The 19,746-nt window shown below is 40.2% G+C and overlaps 1 protein-coding gene across 1 annotated transcript in view; it reads left to right on the top strand.

The window, feature by feature from the left end:
* Nucleotides 1–17,063, top strand: part of LOC122133219 — a 20,458-nt gene extending 3,395 nt beyond the window's left edge. Inside the window, exons 2-3 of the mRNA XM_042708899.1 lie at nt 14,282–16,515; nt 16,650–17,063. Of these exons, the coding sequence (XP_042564833.1) occupies nt 14,932–16,515; nt 16,650–17,063 (1,998 nt within the window). The 5' untranslated portion in view covers nt 14,282–14,931. The remainder of the gene's footprint in view (nt 1–14,281; nt 16,516–16,649) is intronic.
* Nucleotides 17,064–19,746: the final 2,683 nt, after the last annotated feature.

Raw genomic sequence — 19,746 nt, forward strand, 5'->3', positions numbered from 1 at the left:
GAAGAAAGAAAGAAGAGTGGAAGAAAAGAAGAGTGGAAGAAGGAAAGAAGAGAGATGAAGAGGGAAAATATTGAAAGAAGGAGAGAAAATGGACGGAAGCAGAGAGATGGAGATGTGAGAGAAAGTAGAGTGAAGGGATAGAGAGAAAGATAGAGAGAAAAAAAGTAGAGGAATGAAGGTGTCTCTTAATATTCCTATTATACAGTGAATGGAGAGGGACAGAGAAGAGGAGCCTTGGAACCTTGGCGCAGGTGTCAGTAAGCACAGGTGCAAGCCAGTTTAAAGACCCTATTATGATGTCATAATGGCCCAATGTAAGTCAATGGAGAAATTGTATTAGTTTTCTTTAATATTTTAAAAAAGTATAAAGTTTAGAAAAATGAAAAATACATAGCATAAGTGTCCTTAACAAGACCTGCCAGCAAAGTTTGAACGAAGTTTCTACGTTAAGCGGTTCAAGCTGAATTAAGCGCAGAAGTCGGTAAAGAGAATAATAAGAAGAAAGAGAAGAAGAAGAAGAAGAATAAGAAAGCCTAGGAATAACAATACAGGGCATTTCATGCACTTAATAAGAACAAGGGAATAACAATACAGGGCATTTCATGCACTGTAATAAGAAGCCTAGGAATAACAATACAGGGCATTTCATGCACTGTAATAAGGAAAGAAGAAAGGAAAGAAGAGTAAAAGAAGGAAAGAAGAGTGGAAGAAGGGAAGAAGAGTGGAAGAAGGAAAGAAGAGTGGAAGAAGGAAAGAAGAAAGAAAAGAAGAGTGAAGAAAGGAAAGAAGAGTGGAAGAAGGAAAGAAGAGTGAAGAAGGAAAGAAGAGAGAGTGAAGAGGGAAAATATTGAAAGAAGGAGAGAAAAATGGAGTGAAGCAGAGAGATGGAGTGTGAGAGAAAGTAGAGTGAGAGGGATAGAGAGAAAGATAGAGAGAAAAAAAGTAGAGAATGGAAGGTGTCTCTTAATATTCCTAGTTATACAGTTGAATGGAGAGGGACAGAGAGAAGAGGAGCCTTGGAACCTTGGCGCAGGTGTCAGTGAAGCACAGGTGCAAGCCAGTTTTAAAGACCCTATTATGATGTCATAATGGCCCAATGTAAGTCAATGGGAGAAATTGTATTAGTTTTTCTTTAATATTTTAAAAGTATAAAGTTTAGAAAAAATGAAAAATACATAGCATAAGTGTCCTTAACAAGACCTATGCAGCAAAGTTTGAACGAAGTTTCTACGTTAAGCGGTTCAAGCTGAATTAAGCGCAGAAGTCGGTAAAGAGAATAATAAGAAGAAGAAGAAGAAGAAGAAGAAGAATAAGAAGCCTAGGAATAACAATACAGGGCATTTCATGCACTGTAATAAGAAACGAAGGAATAACAATACAGGGCATTTCATGCACTGTAATAAGAAGCCTAGGAATAACAATACAGGGCATTTCATGCACTGTAATAAGGAAAGAAGAAAGGAAGAAGAGTAAAAGAAGGGAAGAAGAGTGGAAGAAGGGAGAAGAGTGGAAGAAGGAAAGAAGAGTGAAGAAAGAAAGAAGAGTAGAAGAAGGGAAAGAAGAGTGGAAGAAGGAAAGAAGAAAGGAAAGGAGAGTGGAAGAAGGAAGAAGAAGAGAGAAGAAGAAAGAATAATATTCTAGTTATACAGTTGAATGGAGAGGGACAGAGAGAAGAGGAGCCTTGGAACCTTGGCGCAGGTGTCAGTGAAGCCACAGGTGCAAGCCAGTTTAAAGACCCTATTATGATGTCATAATGGCCCAATGTAAGTCAATGGGAGAAATTGTATTCGTTTTTATTTAATATTTTAAAAAGTATAAAGTTTAGAAAAATGAAAATACATAGCATAAGTGTCCTTTACAAGACCTACGCGCCAAAGTTGAACGAAGTTTTTAAGTTAAGCGGTTCGAGCTGAATTAAGCGCAGAAGTTCGGTACAAAGAATAATAACTAGAAAATGCATTCCTGAAGGAAATACCAGTGCATGAAATGCAAAAGTTAAGAAAGGAAGAAAGAAAAGAAAGAAGAGTGAAAGAAGGAAATAAGAAAGGAAAGAGAGTAAAGAAAGGAAAGAAAGAAAGGAAAGAAGAGTCGAAGAAGGAAAGAAGAAGGAAGAAGGAAAGAAGAAAAGAAAGAAGGTGAAGAAAGGAAAGAAGAAGGGAAAGAGGAAAAAAAAGAAAAGTATAAGAAGGAAAGAAGAAAGGAAAGGAGAGTGGAAGAAGTAAAGAGAAGAAGGAAAGAAGAAAAGAAAGAAGAGTGAAGAAAGAAAAGGAAGAGTGGAAGAAGGAAAGAGAAAAAAAAAGAAAAGTGAAAGAAGGAAAGAAGGAAAGAAGAGTGAAAGAAGGGAAAAAAGAGATGGAAGAAGGAAAGAAGAAAAGAAAGAAGAGTGAAAGAAGGAAAGAAGAGTGGAAGAAGGAAAGAAGAAAAGAAAGAAGAGAGAAAGAAGGAAAGAAGAGTGGAAGAAGGAAAGAAGAAAGGAAAGAAGAGTGGAAGAAGGAAGGAAGAAGTGGAAGAAGAGTGAAGAAGAAAAGAAGAGTAGAAGAAGGAAAGAAGAGTGGAAGAAGGAAAGAAGAGTGAAGAAAGAAAAGAAGAGTAGAAGAAGGAAAGAAGAGTGGAAGAAGGAAAGAAGAAAGGAAAGAGAGCTGTGAAGAAAGGAAAGAAGAAAAGAAGAAGAGGAAAGAAGAGTGAGAAGAAAGAAAAGAAGAGTAGAAGAAGGAAAGAAGAGTGGAAGAAGGAAAGAAGAGTGAAGAAAGAAAAGAAGAGTAGAAGAAAGGAAGGAAGAGTTGGAAGAAGGAAAGAAGAAAGGAAAGGAGAGTGGAAGAAGGAAAGAAGAGTGGAAAGAAACGAAAGAAGAGAGTGGAAGAAGGAAAGAATAATATTCCTAGTTATACAGTTGAATTGGAGAGGGACAGAGAGAAGAGGAGCCTTGGAACCTTGGCGCAGGTGTCAGTGAAGCACAGGTGCAAGCCAGTTTTAAAGACCCTATTATGATGTCATTATGGCCCAATGTAAGTCAATGGGAGAAATTGTATTAGTTTTTATTTAATATTTTAAAAAGTATAAAGTTTTAGAAAAATGAAAAAATACATAGCATAAGTGTCCTTTACAAGACCTACGCAGCAAAGTTTGAACAAAGTTTCTAAGTTAAGCGGTTCAAGCTGAATAAAGCGCAGAAGTTTGGTACAAAGAATAATAATAAGAAGAATAAGAAACGAAGGAATAAACAATACAGGGCATTTCATGCACTGTAATAACTAGAAAATGCATTTCCTGAAGGAAATACCAGTGCATGAAATGCAAAAGTTAAGAAAGAAGAAGAAAGAAAGAGAGTGAAAGAAGGAAAGAAGAAAGGAAGAAGAGTAAAGAAGGAAAGAAGTGAGGAAGAAGGAAAGAAGAGTGGAAGAAGGAAGAAGAAAGGAAAGAAGATGTTGAAGAAAGGAAAGAAGAGTGGAAGAAGGAAAGAAGAGTGGAAGAGGAAAGAAGAAAGGAAACGAGAAGTGAAGAAAAGGAAGAAGAAAAGAAAGAAGAGTGAAAGAAGGAAAGAAGAAAGGAAAGAAGAGTGAAGAAAGAAAAGAAGAGTGGAAGAAGAAAAGAAAGAAGGAAAGAAGAAAGGAAAGTAGAGTAAAAGAAGGAAAGAAGAGTGGAAGAAGGAAAGAAGAGTGAAGAAAGAAAAGAGAGTAGAAGAAGGAAAGAAGAGTGGAAGAAGGAAAGAAGAAAGGAAAGGAGAGTGGAAGAAGGAAAGAAGAGTGGAAGAAGGAAAGAAGAAGAGTGGAAGAAGGAAGAATAATATTCCTAGTTATACAGTTGAATGGAGAGGGACAGAGAGAAGAGGAGCCTTGGAACCTTGGCGCAGGTGTCAGTGAAGCACAGGTGCAAGCCAGTTTAAAGACCCTATTATGATGTCATAATGGCCCAATGTAAGTCAATGGGAGAATTGTATTAGTTTTTATTTAACATTTTAAAAAGTATAAGTTTAGAAAAATGAAAATACATAGCATAAGTGTCCTTTACAAGACCTACGCAGCAAAGTTTGAACAAAGTTTCTAAGTTAAGCGGTTCGAGCTGAATTAAGCGCAGAGTTCGGTACAAAGAATATAATAAGTATAAGAAACGAAAGGAATAACAATACAGGGCATTTCATGCACTGTAATAAGAAACGAAGGAATAAACAATACAGGGCATTTCATGCCACTGTAACTAGAAAATGCATTTCCTGAAGGAAATACCAGTGCATGAAATGGCAAAGTTAAAAAGGAAGAAGAAAAGAAGAAGAGTGAAAGAAGGAAAGCAGAAAGGAAAGAAGAGTAAAAGGAAAGAAGAGTGGAAGAAGGAAAGAATAAAGGAAAGAAGAGGTGAAGAAAGGAAAGAAGAAAAGAAAGAAGAGTGAAAGAAGGAAGAAGAAAGCAAAGAAGAGTGAAGAAAGGAAAGAAGGTGGAAGAAGAAAAGAAGAGTTGAAAAGAAGGAAGAGTGGAAGAAGGAAAGAGAGTGAAGGAAGAAGAAGAGTTGAAGAAGGAAGGAAGAGTGAAGAAGGAAAGAAGGAAAGAAAGAAGAAGTGGAAGAAAGGAAAGAAGAGTGGAAGAAGGAAAGAAGGAAAGAAGAGTAAGAAAGGAAAGAAGAGTGGAAGAAGGAAAGAAGAAAAGAAGAAGAAGGAAGAGAGTGGATAAGAAGGAAAAAAGGTGAAGAAGGAAAGAAGAGTGGAAGAAGGAAGAAGAAAGGAAAGAAGAGTGGAGAAGGAAAGAAAAAAGGACTGAAAAACAGTAGAGTATGGAAGGTGTCTCCTAATTAATAACAGTTGAATGGAGAGGGACAGAGAGAAGCGAGCCTTGAACCTTGCCGCAGGTGTCAGTGAAGCACAGGTGCAAGCCAGTTTAATGACCCCATTATGATGTCATAATGGCCCAATGTAAGTCAATGGGAAAATTTGTATTCGTTTTTCTTTAATATCTTAAAAAGTATAAAGTTTACAAAAATGAAAAATACATAGCATAAGTGTCCTTTACAAGACCTACGCGCCAAAGTTTGAACGGAGTTTCTAAGTTAAGCGGTTCGAGCTGAATTAAGCGCAGAAGTCGGTAAAGAGAATAATAAGAAGAAGAAGAATAAGAAGCCTAGGAATAACAATACAGGGCATTTCATGCACTGTAATAAGAAACGAAGGAATAACAATACAGGGCATTTCATGCACTGTAATAAGATGAAGAATAAGAAACGAAGGAATAACAATACAGGGCATTTCATGCACTGTAATTATGTGAAAATATGCCCGAAGTTAACTGCTACTCCATCTATATATGCCGTGAAGCAATATCAAAACATTGCACCGTGAGAAGTGGAGTCACATGACCAACGCAATTACCAAATATGGTAATTTACCGAAACATGGTCTGTCTGGGCAATTTAACGACTGAGCAACGACATGGTACAAGCATTCGATTTAGACAGCGTCTTTCCTCAGTAGGCTAGAAGGAAAACATTCCGTAATGTTTTAGCTAGACCTCAGATAATATGAACGTGTTCACTGTTCAAATTCATTATTTGTCATGAAGTTGCGTTCAGTTCATCGTTCTCATAAAATGAACGTGTTCAATGAACGCGTTCTTTTGAAAAAGTATGATAAAGTATGATAACAAAAATAGAGTGTCTTTGAGTTGTTTGACTGCGGATGAGAGGTACTTACCACTAAATTGTTCTGAGGTGTGAGAGGCATGGGAAGGCGTTGGGGACTGTGTACTATCTGTGATGACTAAAACAAACATTGATAACACATCATATTAACCCTCTACAATCACAAAGTGAACGTGAAGTCTTCAGAACTATGTACAATGAAACATCAATATGTAATGCCTTTCTAGCTCATGATTTCTGGTAGCAAGTTAAGCAAACTAATACTAATGAAACAATGCTACAAACATGCAACCAAGCCTCCAGTCAGTCCTTGAACATTTCTGAGGCCATGGAGCAAACACACACACAAACACCGGAACATTTTTTATTTTTCACTTTAATCAGCCTGCAACTGCACTTTTCGTGCATGAGAGCATGACAAGGGAGGGTATGTGCTAGAAAGCAGTGGTTAACACTGTACCGCATTAGTTACCAAGCAGGATTAACACTGTACCGCATTAGTTAGCAAGCAGTGATTAACACTGTACCGCATCAGTTAGCAAGAGATATGTTTTCCAAGCAAGCAATCAGTCAACTTACTAGAAGATGTGGTGGGGGTGGAGGAGGTGGGTGTACTGCCTGGGGGTAACTGTTGTTGGTTGCACCTGAGAAAGATGATTGGTCATTAAAGATCATAGCACATTGATTGCGTCATTAAAGATCATAGCATATTGATTGGTCATTAAAGATCATAGCATATTGATTGTGAGTTGAGAGGTATGCAAGTCTTCAAACAGACATACTCCGTGAGTAGAGATGAAACGGTATGAAAATGTAACATCGCGATTATAGTCACCAAAATGATTATCAGTATTTATTGCCGCGTATTGTTAAACTCAGCTGAAAATGTTCAAAAAGTACTGATACACAAACTGAAATAATTTTAAAAAAAAGTTTTATATTGATACTCTCAAAATATGGGCACAAGTCAGACAGAAATTCAGCATTAAAGACTTGTCCATGCATAGCCCAAACAACCTCTTCCCTGCAGCTAGATTGGATCATGTGGCAAAGAGTTGGGCTTGTTTAGATGTAATGACTTTTACATTGATGGTCTGTTTGCTAGTTTCCACAAACTTGCTGAATTTTAAACTACAAACATTAAACCTATTCCGATGCTCTCCGGTCCGTCACTTTATTCAGACCTTTAGTTCAACCATCCCCCATCTTACCAGCTATTTCAGTTTTGGATATTGTCTTAAAAACTCTTCTGCACGTAAAGCAGAACTAAACTGGCTGAAGAGCTTTGGGTACAGATGTCTGATGCAACATGGAACTGCACTTAAAGTAGGTTTATGGAACAACCTTGTGTATCTGTCTCAACCTGATACAGTTTAAAGTCGAATCTATCATACTAAATCAAAACAGACAAGAATGTTCCCTTTTATTGATGACAGCTGTGACTGGACATGGCCATATGGGGGGTGTAGTATGTGTTGGGGTGCTCATGGGGTATAGTAATGTTGTTAATGTTGAATGTAAAAACATTAACAGAACAATACTTGAATAAAAAAATATGATAGCAAAAGAGAGTGTCTTGGATTGGATGTCTTGACTGCAGATTGAGAGGTAACTTACACTAAATTGTTCTGTGTTAAAGACATGGGAAGAAGTTGGGGCGGTGCTACTATCTGTGATCATATTAACCCTCTACAATCACAAGGTAAACGTGAAGTCTTCAGAACTATGTACGTACAATGAAACATCAATATGTAATGCCTTTCTAGCTCGTGATTCTCGTCAGATGCCATCACCTTTGTTCATCTCAAATACATTTTTTTCTATTGAATGTTAGAAACTTGTCTTCCTGGCATTATGTGCTTTTAAAAATACTTTACGGTAACACAATATCTCCAATCAAGGAATTCGTCCGTGAAGTGGAAGAAATTTCTGATAATGTTTCGAGTTCATCTGATAATGTTTTTAAGTGCTGCTGAGCCAAGTTTAGCTAATGCTAGCAGCAGCATACAAAACAGCCACTACAGCACCAACTAGCCCTGCCTGCTTTGCTTCTACAAACGGTGAGCCATCATGTACCACAGCTGCCCATATCTGGGACACTGACACCTGCACTGACGACGCACATGATACTGCTTTGGTCATCTAGCACAGCTGGATGATAACGAGAGCAGTGATGTCAACAATGTGAGTAACACCAATGGTGATACAGTGATCAGTGAAGACCCAGTATTATGGCGTGACAAATTTACAGATAGAGAGAGAATTGAAATTGTTAAAACAGGACCTGTACAAATTCGGAACTTTCAGTTGAAAACATTCAGAAACCGAAGTATAAAGAATTACAAGTTACATTGTTTTGATAAAGTAATCAAAAAGTTACACTACTATTACACTGCACTCAAAACCTCATAATTCAAATAATTTACAACTGTTTAGTTAAGTCATATACTCACAATAAATGTCAGTTTCACATAACATTAAGTGTGTGTTGTGTGTGTCTGGTTGGGTGTGGGGTTGGAGGGGATTGTTGCTTTGGTGGATTTCTTTTTTTGGGGTTGGGGGTTGTTCTTTTCCCAGGGCCTCCAATTTGCTAAAACCGCCCCTGCGTGGGCGTTCAAGCCCGTATATGGTCGGGCTACTGCTTGCGCCACATTGCCCCCCACATACCACTGCTTCTAATGGGCATTATAATAGTAATGATAATGGTAATAACAATAATATATAATTGGACAGATGATGAGCCCAGTACATCAACTGCAGACAAAGACAAAGACAAAGAGCCAGACCCAGATGAGAACAGAACAGACTTGGAAAACAGGGAAAGGAGAGACGACACAGTCACTACAGGATAGGATGCCAACAAGGAGGATATTGAGATGGCAAAATCCATGAATACAGATTTTAGTACAATCAGGCCTTCATCAAATTTTCCCATAAAGTTCCCATAAAATGCCCAAGGGCGCTCTTTTCAAACCCACTGGTATAATGATGACCCCTGGCTGGAATATTCTCCACAGAATGATGCCATGCTCAAATAAATTGCTGTATTTGAGTGTTTTATGTATTACTATTAATAAAGACCCTTTCTTCTCAGTTTTCCATACAGTCCATGTGATTTTTTTTTTGCTGGGGGGGGGGGGGGTTGCCCTTTTTTCAGATCAGAGCAATGGCCCTTCAGAATTCCTGTGCACGTACCTGCACACACACACACATACTGACACACCTAAAGATAGTATTATTTCATGTCAGCCAGTTTACAACTGCTACACTAATCATGTATGATGGTGTGCAAGAGTATGTTCTTGAACGCAGTGATAAAATCAACACTGCATTAGTCACCAAGAGATATATTTCAAATCAATTAAGCATTATTAGACTTACTACGAGATGTCGTGGTGGTGGTGGTCATAGTACAGGTGGTGGATGCTGTTGTACCTGAGAAGATTATTGGTGATTAAAAATCATAGTATATTGATTGTGAATTGAGAGATCTGAAGATAAGTAACGCTTAATATAGACATACTCTGTGAGCAGAGCAGAAACCTCTCAGAAGCATTTCCATATGTGGCAGGTACTATTCTGCAATGCACTCTTTTGTCTCAACTATCATTAGTGAAACTTGAAATGGAATTCCTTTCCATTACAGTGAGTTTACAAACATTGAGGCTATCTAATAAACAGGTCCTTTGTGTATGCAGCCATGCATCCAGTCATTCCTGGAACAATTCTAAAGCCATAGACCTTTGGTCACTAGATTGATGGCATACTGGTTCAGAGTTCAGAGATCTGGTAAGAAATAATCACAGCCACATGCAACAATTTGCCACTGTGTACAACTGATTTAATGGAACACAAATAAAACAGGTGCTGATAAAGTACATTCCTAGTATAGGCCTACTTTATACTATTCCAAGTTTCTTGCAAAGCTTCTTGTTTTCTCATGCTTGTTAACTAACCAAAAAGGGCTTACTCCCTTGCACATGGTATCCTTGTCATCCTCTTTTTTTCTTTCACAGTCCAGTCAGAGCGGAACAACACTCAATGGTGATTGGCTAATTTTTCTAAAGAAATTGTGAAAGGAGGTCAAGTGGGTGTGAACCTAGTTTGTTTTCCCCTCTTCAGCATTAAAGGACAATACTTAGGGACAAACACGATCGAAATCAGTCCAGTATTGAGTTAGAACGTTAGAACGGCAACCGCAAAATGGGACAAGCTTCTGCGTCAAAGTAAACTGCTTGTTTTCACCACTGACAGGCTCATAATGTTAATATTAATATTAATATAGTGTCTGACAACATGATCACTATAGAGACAGACCTGAGTCTGTTTACCTTCAATAACTAAAGAAACTGTAGAAAATGACTGTATGTCCATGAAATGTGCAAGTCGACTGTCAAGCGAGAAGCTTTCGATTTGACATTGAAAAGCTTCCCTGGAACCAGAATCACAGTAAAAATATAATGTGCATCATCAAAATTGATATATTATGATGTGAAAAGTTTCATTAAAGTATATTTCACAGGTGTGTTTTTTGCAATTTCCACGTCTCTAGTTTTTTTATCCATTTTTGTAGTCATATGAGACCAAAATAGAGCTTTCTGGCCAATCCTCAATGTGCTACAGATGGCATAAATCTAACACTGCCAATGCCAATTCCATCCCAATGGTGAAATATGTCAATGGCAACATCATGATGTAGGGATATTTCTTGTCTGTAGAAACTGGGAAAGTTCAGAAATAAATTAATCTTACCTGCACCTTGTCCATGAGACAACCTGAAATGAGAAGACCCATGTTAATTATGAACTATTTAAATATGTTAGATCAGTAAATCCTGTTTGGTCACTAACCTTGAATGTTATGGGTGAAATCTGTATCATTCACTAACATATATATCCTTGGGTTTTGAAACCCTAGGGGCTCTGGCAGGAGATAGAATACTATGGAAGTCCAAAAGGGAAAGGAGAAGGAAAGGGGTAAGCATAAGTTGTTTGCACATACGCACATGTCTGACAGCATCTTTATTCTAGCATAATTTAAATGGACCTACCAACATTTACCCTCATTTGATTAGAACACTGTACAGCAATTTATATCTGACCATAATTTTTAGATTGATAGAACTACATCAATACTACAAGAAAGTAAAAACTAGTGGAGATATTCATTTTTTAAATGATTTATGATTTATTTGATTACTGTAAAACATTCCGCAACAGCTATTCCCATGAATACATGTTGCACGCACCTTAACAATTCTCCTTCGCTCTCTGTATCGCGCCGTAAACTCCACCGTGTGCGAAAGTACAGAGGAGAATTGTAAAGGCGCGTCCATGTAGAGACTAGGGCTGAACGATTTGGGAAAATAATCTAATTGCGATTTTTTACCAAAATATTGCGATTGCGATTTGCGATTTTTTTTTATCCTCTTTTTTTCCCAACAAAACGTAATGAATGATTTAAATATGACCAACACAATATTAGATACATTTAGTGTAAAATATTCTTTCCCACATTTTACATTTTTATTGAACTGCTCATTACAGAAACAAGAACAACAAATCGGTGGCTTTGCCACTGCATTTAAGTAATTTTAAAAAGTAATTTTAAGTATAAACACTAGGCATGCACTTTTTAAACACTGTGTGCAAAATGTACCATCTTAAAAAAAAAAAAAAATATTTACATTTTTTTTTTTTTTGTGACCACGTTTTTTAATCGCGAACGTTGCGGTTAGAAAATCGCGTTCTATCATATCGCGATTAAATCGCAAATGCAATTAATCGTTCAGCCCTAGTAGAGACAGACATTTGTTGTCGGCGGCGCAGAGTAGACATGTGCTGATGTCCTTAGATGTACGGGGCTGCATTCGCGCCACAATGAGTGGATCAGTGTGTGTCTACTCTGCGCCGTCGACAACTAATTTCTGTCTCTACATGGTCACGCGTTTACAATTCTCTGAGCAGAGGAGAATTGTAAACGCTTGTCCATTGTGCGCGCATGCAGCCCTGGAGCTGGGCATCACAGACCTGTTATTTTTTATTTTTTTTTATTTAACCTTTATTTAACCAGGAGAAAAACCCATTGAGATTAAGAATCTCTTTTTCAAGGGAGACCTGGCCAAGACAGGCAGCAGCATACATACAAACATAGTTACAGACAGAAACACAAAAGAAGACAACATTTAGGAGTTAGTGTCGTAGCCATGTACATTAAAAACATTTACAGCTTAAAGAATCTGTCTCAATTTTTTTCATTTTGAGTTTAAAAGCATTAAGCGAGATGAAATCATTTAGTTTCAAGACCTTTTGCAAGATATTCCATGCCGAGGGAGCAGAATACACAAAAGCCCTCCTTCCTATTTCCGTACGGGCATTTGGGACAGTTAGCATAAAACAGTCCTGCGAACGCAAAGAGTAGTTGCCGGCACTTTTCTGCTTGATTAGGACACATAGGTAGTATGGGAGCAAACCAAGTATTGCCTTATATATAAAGGAGTACCAGTGACAGAGCCTACGAGTGGCCAGAGCAGGCCATCCTACCCGAGAGTATAGCTCACAGTGGTGAGTCAGAGCTTTACAGTTTGTAATGAACCTCAAGGAAGCATGGTATGCTGTGTCAACCTTATGAAGACACTGAGCAGAGGTGTGCATATACAATAGGTCACCATAATCTAGCACAGATAAAAAAGTGGCGGCAACAAGTTTCTTTTTTACATTAAAAGAAAAGCACAACTTGTTTCGAAAATAAAAACCCAGTTTTAGCCTCAGCTTTTTCACCAGGTACAGAACATGTGGCTTAAAAGTGAGGGAGTCATCAATCAAAATACCCAGGTATTTATAAGAGTTTACAATCTCTATATCACTTCCCTCAAGAGTGACAACAGAAGGGATATTTTTAGGCCTGTTCCTAGTGTTGGTAAACAACATACATTTAGTTTTCTCTGCATTTAGGACGAGTTTCAGCTGAAGTAAGGTATTTTGGAAAACAATAAAAGCATTCTGCAAGTATTCAGTGGCCTTTGCAAGAGTTGACGCACAGCAGTATATAACAGTGTCATCAGCATAAAAATGAAAATTTGCATCTGACACGTTTTGACCAAGATTATTAATATAAATAGTGAATAAAAGTGGACCTAATACAGAGCCCTGTGGAACACCCTTGTAGATAGATGCAATATCAGAACATAAACCATCATGTTTAATGCACTGAGACCTATTACTAAGGTAGTTCGAAAACCAAGCGACTACTTGCTCCGAGAGTCCTGAGTTAAGAAGTCTAAGTTTTAAAACATCATGATCAACTGTGTCGAACGCTTTGGACAGATCAATAAAGAGTGATACACAATGTTGTTTCTTGTCCAGTGCAACAGAAATGTCATTTATTACCTTCAGTGCAGCTGTGATGGTACTATGTTTTTTCCTAAAACCTGATTGATATGTTGACAAAATGTCACTTGTGTATAGAAACTCCTTTAATTGAACACTCACAAGAGTTTCAAGAGTTTTAGCAAGTACTGATAAATTAGATATTGGCCTATAGTTGTTTAAAATAGCTGAATCACCCCCTTTTAATAAAGGGAGAACAAAAGCAGATTTCCATATCCTAGGAATTTCCTTATTCTCCACTGTAAGGTTAAAAAGATAAGCAAGAGGCCCTGCTACAAAATCAGCTGCCAATTGCAAAAAGTAAGGATCAATAAAATCAGGTCCTGAGGGTTTTCTAGGATCTAATGTTTTTAGGGCTTTATGAACTTCCTGAACAGAGAATGGTACGAAGTTAAAGGACTGACCAGTATACACTGGAATGTCAGTACAGGGTTTCACAGACGCAGAACAAGCAGAGTCAAATAGAGAGCCAGAAGATATAAAATGCTCGTTAAAACAATTAAGTATCTCCATTTTGTCATAGACAGCAACCGAATCTTTCATAACACAGGTCGGTATAGCTTGAGAGTTCTTGCTCACAGAAATGGATTTTATGGTTTTCCAAAATCTCCTAGGGTCATTAAGATTTTCAGTAGTGACAGACAAACATTTGTTTCTTAGTTGTTTAAAAACCAGCCAATCAGCGGTAGAACCTGTTGTCCTTGCCTTAGCCCAAGCCAAGTTACGCTCGTGAATAGTATCTGTATGGAGTATTATTGCTCCATCTCGTGAGGCTAAACGCCACTTGTCCTTCTAAGAAGTTGAAATGCCGACCAGGAGGGTTTGCGTAACTATTTAGCATGGAGGAGTCTCGTTCGTCATCGGTATTAACCAGAAGAGGACGAGTCCCCGCGCACCCACTGTCCCTTCCCCACCACACCGCCCTCAGCTTGGGAGGAGTGGCAGCCCGAGTGCGAGAAGCCTCCCCCACCGTGCGCGTGCCGTTAATGATCCTTCCGCAGGTTCACCTACTTCCTCTAGATAGTCAAGTTTGATCACTTTAAGAGTTTGTGTCGGTGTCCACACCCCCCAAAGCTTTAAACCTAGGGGAAACACTGAACTTGACCTTCAAGGGAGTGCGGTGCGGGGTATTCATTCTCAACTAGCTTAAGTGTTTTAATACAGTTTTGTTTGTAATTTACTGTAAACTTTTATAGAATTGTACTTTTGTTTCACATGATTGTATATGTTATATTGTTATGTATTCATAATGTCACTACACACACATACAGATCGTCAGAGCTTTTGCCACACAACGGTTAGCCACATTCCTTCAAAGGAAGGAGAGAAAAGGAGATTGGCCAGCTGGTACAAAGACGACGACAACTCCGTAAGAACTGGAGGAAAGCAACTCAGGCAGAGAAAGAGGGCTTGAAGGCACTGTGGGGGGAGGTCAGGCAGAGATTGGCCCTTCTTCGCAGAGCTGAGCGCATCCGTAAGCGCCGGAACCGGAAAGAAAAGGAAAGAGCCAACTTCTTCAAAGACCGCTTCAAGCACGCCAGACAGCTGCTGGAAGAGAAAAAGAGTGGGAAGCTGGAAATCACTAACGAGCAGCTTGAGCAGCATGTCAGGAAACAGTACAGCGATCCTGCAAGGAACGTCCCACTAGGAACACCTGGGTATGTACCACGGCCTACACCACCAACCTCTAAGTTCAACATCATGCCCCCCAAGCTCAGCGAAGTCAGGCACGTCGTGGAGAAGGCAAGGTCTTCATCAGCACCGGGTCCCAATGGAGTACCCTATAAGCTCTATAAGAACTGCCCCAAGGTGCTAGAGCTGCTATGGTACCTCATGAGAACTGTCTGGAAAAAGCCAATTCAGGAGCATCGCCCTGCTCAATGTGGAAGGGAAGATCTTCTTCTCTGTGCTGGCCAAAAGGATGACCAACTACCTGATGGAGAACAACTACATTGACACCAGCTGCCAGAAAGCAGGGGTCCCAGGCTTCCCAGGCTGTGTAGAACACTCTTCGATGATCTGGGAACAGATCCAAAAGGCCAAGCGCGAGAAGACGGACCTGCATGTCATCTGGCTCGACCTCGCCAACGCCTATGGGTCAGTGCCACATCAGCTGATCAGCTATGCCATGGAGTTTTTCCACGTGCCCTCCTGTATTAAGAACTTGGTGGCAAACTATTTCAAGGATCTGCAGATGTGCTTTGCCCTACAGGACTTCATCACCGGGTGGCAACAACTAGAGGTGGGAATCGCCATGGGGTGTGCCATTTCTCCCATTCTGTTTGTGGCAGCCTTCGAGATCATCCTCATCGGAGCAAGACAGACTGTGGGAGGGATTAAACTACCATCCGGACAGAAGCTACCTCCACTGAGGAGCTACATGGACGATGTCACAAGCCTCCTTCAGACAGCACCCTGCACATCTAGACTGCTGAAAAGGATGGACGAGCTGATGTCCTGGGCAAGAATGAAAATCAAGCCTGCCAAGTCCCGCAGCCTGTCCCTCAGAAGGGGAGTCAGAAATGACAGCACCATCTTTATCGCAGGGGGCGAGAGAATCCCACTTCTGTCTGAGCATCCCATCAGAAGCCTAGGTAGAGAGTACACATCAGAGCTCTCCGACAAGCAAATGGGTAGAGCTGTGTTGAAACAACTCTCAGATGGCCTGGCAAAGATCGACCAAAGCCAGCTCCCGGGGAAGTACAAGGTGTGGATCTACCAGTTCACACTCTACAGAAGGATAATGTGGCCACTGAAGATGAGTGAGATTCCCTCATCTACAACAACCAAGATGGATGGGAAAGCCAACTCATTCATCCGAAAGTGGCTGGGGCTACCAAGGTGCTTCTCTGACACTGGCCTCTTTGGGAAGAACACCTTGCAGCTGCCACTACAATCCATCAGTTTGGGCTACAAGCAGGAAAAGACCAGGCTGCTTCTTGAATTAAGAGAGTCCACCGATCAGTCAGTTAGAAACACAGGCGTCAAGGTCCGTACTGGCAGGAAGTGGGACGCCCAAACTGAAGTCGACCGAGCAGTTGGCAGGCTGCAACACCAAGAAATCGTGGGCAGGGTCCAGGCAGGAAGGGCAGGACTAGGCTGGGGAGAGGCACCACGTTTTTGGTCTAAGGCCAACCGGAAAGAGAGAAAGGAGATGGTGGTGTCAGAGGTGATAAGGACGGAGGAAGAGCGCTATAAGATCAAGGCTGTGTCCCAGAGCCGACAAGGAAGCTGGACAACCTGGGAGGGGGTTGTCGACCGGAAGATCAGTTGGTCAGACTTGTGGAAGATCCCTCAAGCGAGGCTTGGCTTCCTCATCAGGTCAACGTATGACACGCTTCCCTGTCCTCGGAACCTCCACCAGTGGTTCGGAAACGAGGAAGTCTGCCCACTCTGTAACACTCCCAACGCAAGCCTCCGGCACATCCTGTCGGGCTGTAAGATCGCGCTTTCGCAGGGACGCTACAGATGGCGCCATGACCAGGTCCTGACAAAGCTAGCTGAGGTACTGGAAGGGCGCAGACGGGAAAGCAGGGATGTCTCCCACCAACGGAACACCACATCAACTTTGTCAGGGAGGGCGGAGAAAGAAGAAGCACCAGGCCAAAAGCAACACCAAAGCTCTTTTCCTCCGACCAGGAGTGGAACATGCGAGTAGATCTTGGCAGGCAGCTCCAGTTCCCCAGCGAAATCACCACCACGTCTCTCCGACCTGACATAGTGGTGTGGTCCACCAAGGCAAAAACTGCACTCCTCATTGAGCTCACAATACCATGGGAGGAGGGAATCGAGGCCGCTTTCGAACGAAAGAAGACCAAGTACTCGGACCTGGCTGCGGAGTGCAGGGAGGCTGGCTGGAAGACCACCATCTACCCAGTGGAGGTTGGATGCCGAGGCTTTGTGGGGCAGTCAACCACACGCCTACTAAGGGACGCAGGCGTGACAGGAGGAAAGCTTAAGAAAGCAACAAAAGAGCTGGCGGAAGAGGCAGAGAAGGGCAGCTTTTGGCTGTGGCTAAGGAGGAGGGGAAAGGGCTGGGGAAAGAGCACCTAACCTAGATACCAGCTGCAGGGGGTGACAGGGAGACGTCCCCGTCACTGCTCCGCCACCAGGAGACGTTCCAGGATTAAAGGAGCGAAACGTCTGTGAATGGTGGTTCCTGGCTGACGACCCTGCAGCTGATCCACAGGCACCGGAGGAGGTGCGTCAGGCAGCAATGCCCAGCAGGAAATTCAAGCTACCTGTTCAATTACCTAGTTTAGCCACGGATTTTTCTATGCTCGTTCTTTGTTTGTTTTTTAAAATAGAAAATGCAAAAAAATATATGTCTGTTGTAACTTTGTTTGATAGTAAAGCATGTAACAAAACACATTTACAATAAAATATACTGTGATATAGCAATCCGTTGTGCTGTGTTTATCTGTGGTTTTAAAATTGGTTTACCTTAAACAGGTTTGTTATAGCTGTTAGATTTAAAGCAAATTACCGTACACAGGTTTATATTACGGTATGCTTTTTGGCAACCGTATTTTTTACGGTGAAATACTGTCAGCTGTGGTTGCCAGAAATTCACCGTAAAAAATACGGTACAATGTTTAAGACATTACGGTATGCTTTTTGGCAACCGTATTTTTTACGGTGAAATACTGGCAGCTGTGGTTGCCAGAAATTCACCGTAAAAAATACGGTGACAATGTATAAGACATTACGGTATGCTTTTTGGCAACCGTATTTTTTACGGTGAAATACTGGCAGCTGTGGTTGCCAGAAATTCACCGTAAAAAATACGGTGACAATGTATAAGACATTACGGTATGCTTTTTGGCAACAGTATTTTTTACGGTGAATTTCTGGTAACCACAGCTGCCAGTATTTCACCGTAAATTTTACGTTTTTTTTTTTACAGTGTAGGCTTCTTATACATCTTATGAAATGCCCTGTATTGTTATTCCTTCGTTTCTTATACTTCTTATTCTTTGTACCGACTTCTGCGCTTAATTCAGCTCGAACCGCTTAATTTAGAAACTTCGTTCAAACTTTGTCGTGTAGGTATATTTTTCTAAACTTTATACTTTTTAAAATATTAAAGAAAAACTAATACACATTTTCCCATTGAGTTACATTGGGCCATTATGACATCATAATAGGGTCTTTAAACTGGCTTGCACCTGTGCTTCACTGACACCTGCGCCAAGGTTCCAAGGCTCCTCTTCTCTCTGTCCCTCTCCATTCAACTGTATAACTAGGAATATTAAGAGACACCTTCCATTCTCTACTTTTTTTCTCTCTCTATCTTTCTCTCTATCCCTCTCACTCTACTTTCTCTCACACTCCATCTCTCTGCTTCACTCCATTTTCTCTCCTTTCAATATTTTCCCTCTTCACTCTCTCTTCTTTCCTTCTACCACTCTTCTTTCTTTTTTTCTTTCCTTCTTCAACTCTTCTTTCCTTATTTTACTCTTCTTTCTTTTTTCTTTCCTTCTTCCACTCTTCTTTCCTTTCTTCTTTCCTTCTTCCACTCTTCTTTCCTTCTTTCACTCTTCTCTCTTTTCTTCTTCTTTTCTTAACTTTTGCATTTCATGCACTGGTATTTCCTTTAGGAAATGCATTTTCTAGTTATTCTTTTTACCTTTTTCTGCGCTTAATTCAGCTTGAACAACTTAACGTAGAAACTTTGTTTCAACTTTGTCGCGTAGGTTTTGTAAAGGACACCTGTGCTATGTATTTTTCATTTTTCTGAACTTTATACTTTTTATGATTTTAAAGAAAAACTAATACAAATTTTCCCATTCACTTATATTGGGCCATTATGACATCATAATAGGGTCATTCAACTGGCTTGCACCTGTGCTTCACTGACACCTGCGCCAAGGTTCCAAGGCTCTGTCATGGTAAAAAGTGACCGGGTGCCAAAAAGAGCCCGGGTGATGTAATATTGGCTTTCGAACGACTCTTGAGTGACAGTTGCTATACCAACGTTAGCATTACGTCACCCGGGCTCTTTTTGGAAGTCAGACTACCTCAATAACGCGATTTACCCCAGAGCATCTCGCATTATACTTCGCTACCTGAGACCAGCTTGCCTGTATTTTACCTGCAATAAACCATGTGCTTGATGTTTGACTGTTAGGAAAGTTGTTGACTCACAAGTTTGTTATAGTGTCAAAGTAAGTCAATTTCAACCGGTTAAATCGCCGCTAGCATCTCGTTAGCGATTAGCAATTCCTCCGTTAGCTGGGGCACATTATTTTGCTTAGTGTATAGCTAGCAAGCTAGTATGAACGCTCCCAAGTTTTTCTAAATAGGCCTATATCAACAAATAATGGTAGATCTTAAATTATTTAAGATGTTAGCAAATGAACTGGCTGGCTTGCTAAAAAGGTAGATGAACAAGCACCGTATATTATTTAAGATGTTAGCAAATGAACTGGCTGGCTTGCTTAAAAGGTAGATAAACAAGCACCATATATTATTTAAGATGTTATTAAATTAACTGGCTAGCTTGCTTAAAAGGTATATGAACAAGCACCGTACCGTATATTATTTAAGATGTGAGCAAATTAACTGGCTGGCCTGCTAAAAAGGTAGATGAACAAGCACCGTATATTATTTAAGATGTTAGCAAATTAACTGGCTGGCTTGCTAAAACGGTAGATAAACAAGCACCGTATATCAGTATATTTTCTCCTTTTTATAAAAACGAATTTCTACTCTAAACAATTTCAATTGAAATGCA

Source organism: Clupea harengus, chromosome 1 (genome assembly GCF_900700415.2).
Source record: "Clupea harengus chromosome 1, Ch_v2.0.2, whole genome shotgun sequence".
Classification (NCBI taxonomy): Eukaryota; Metazoa; Chordata; class Actinopteri; order Clupeiformes; family Clupeidae; genus Clupea; species Clupea harengus.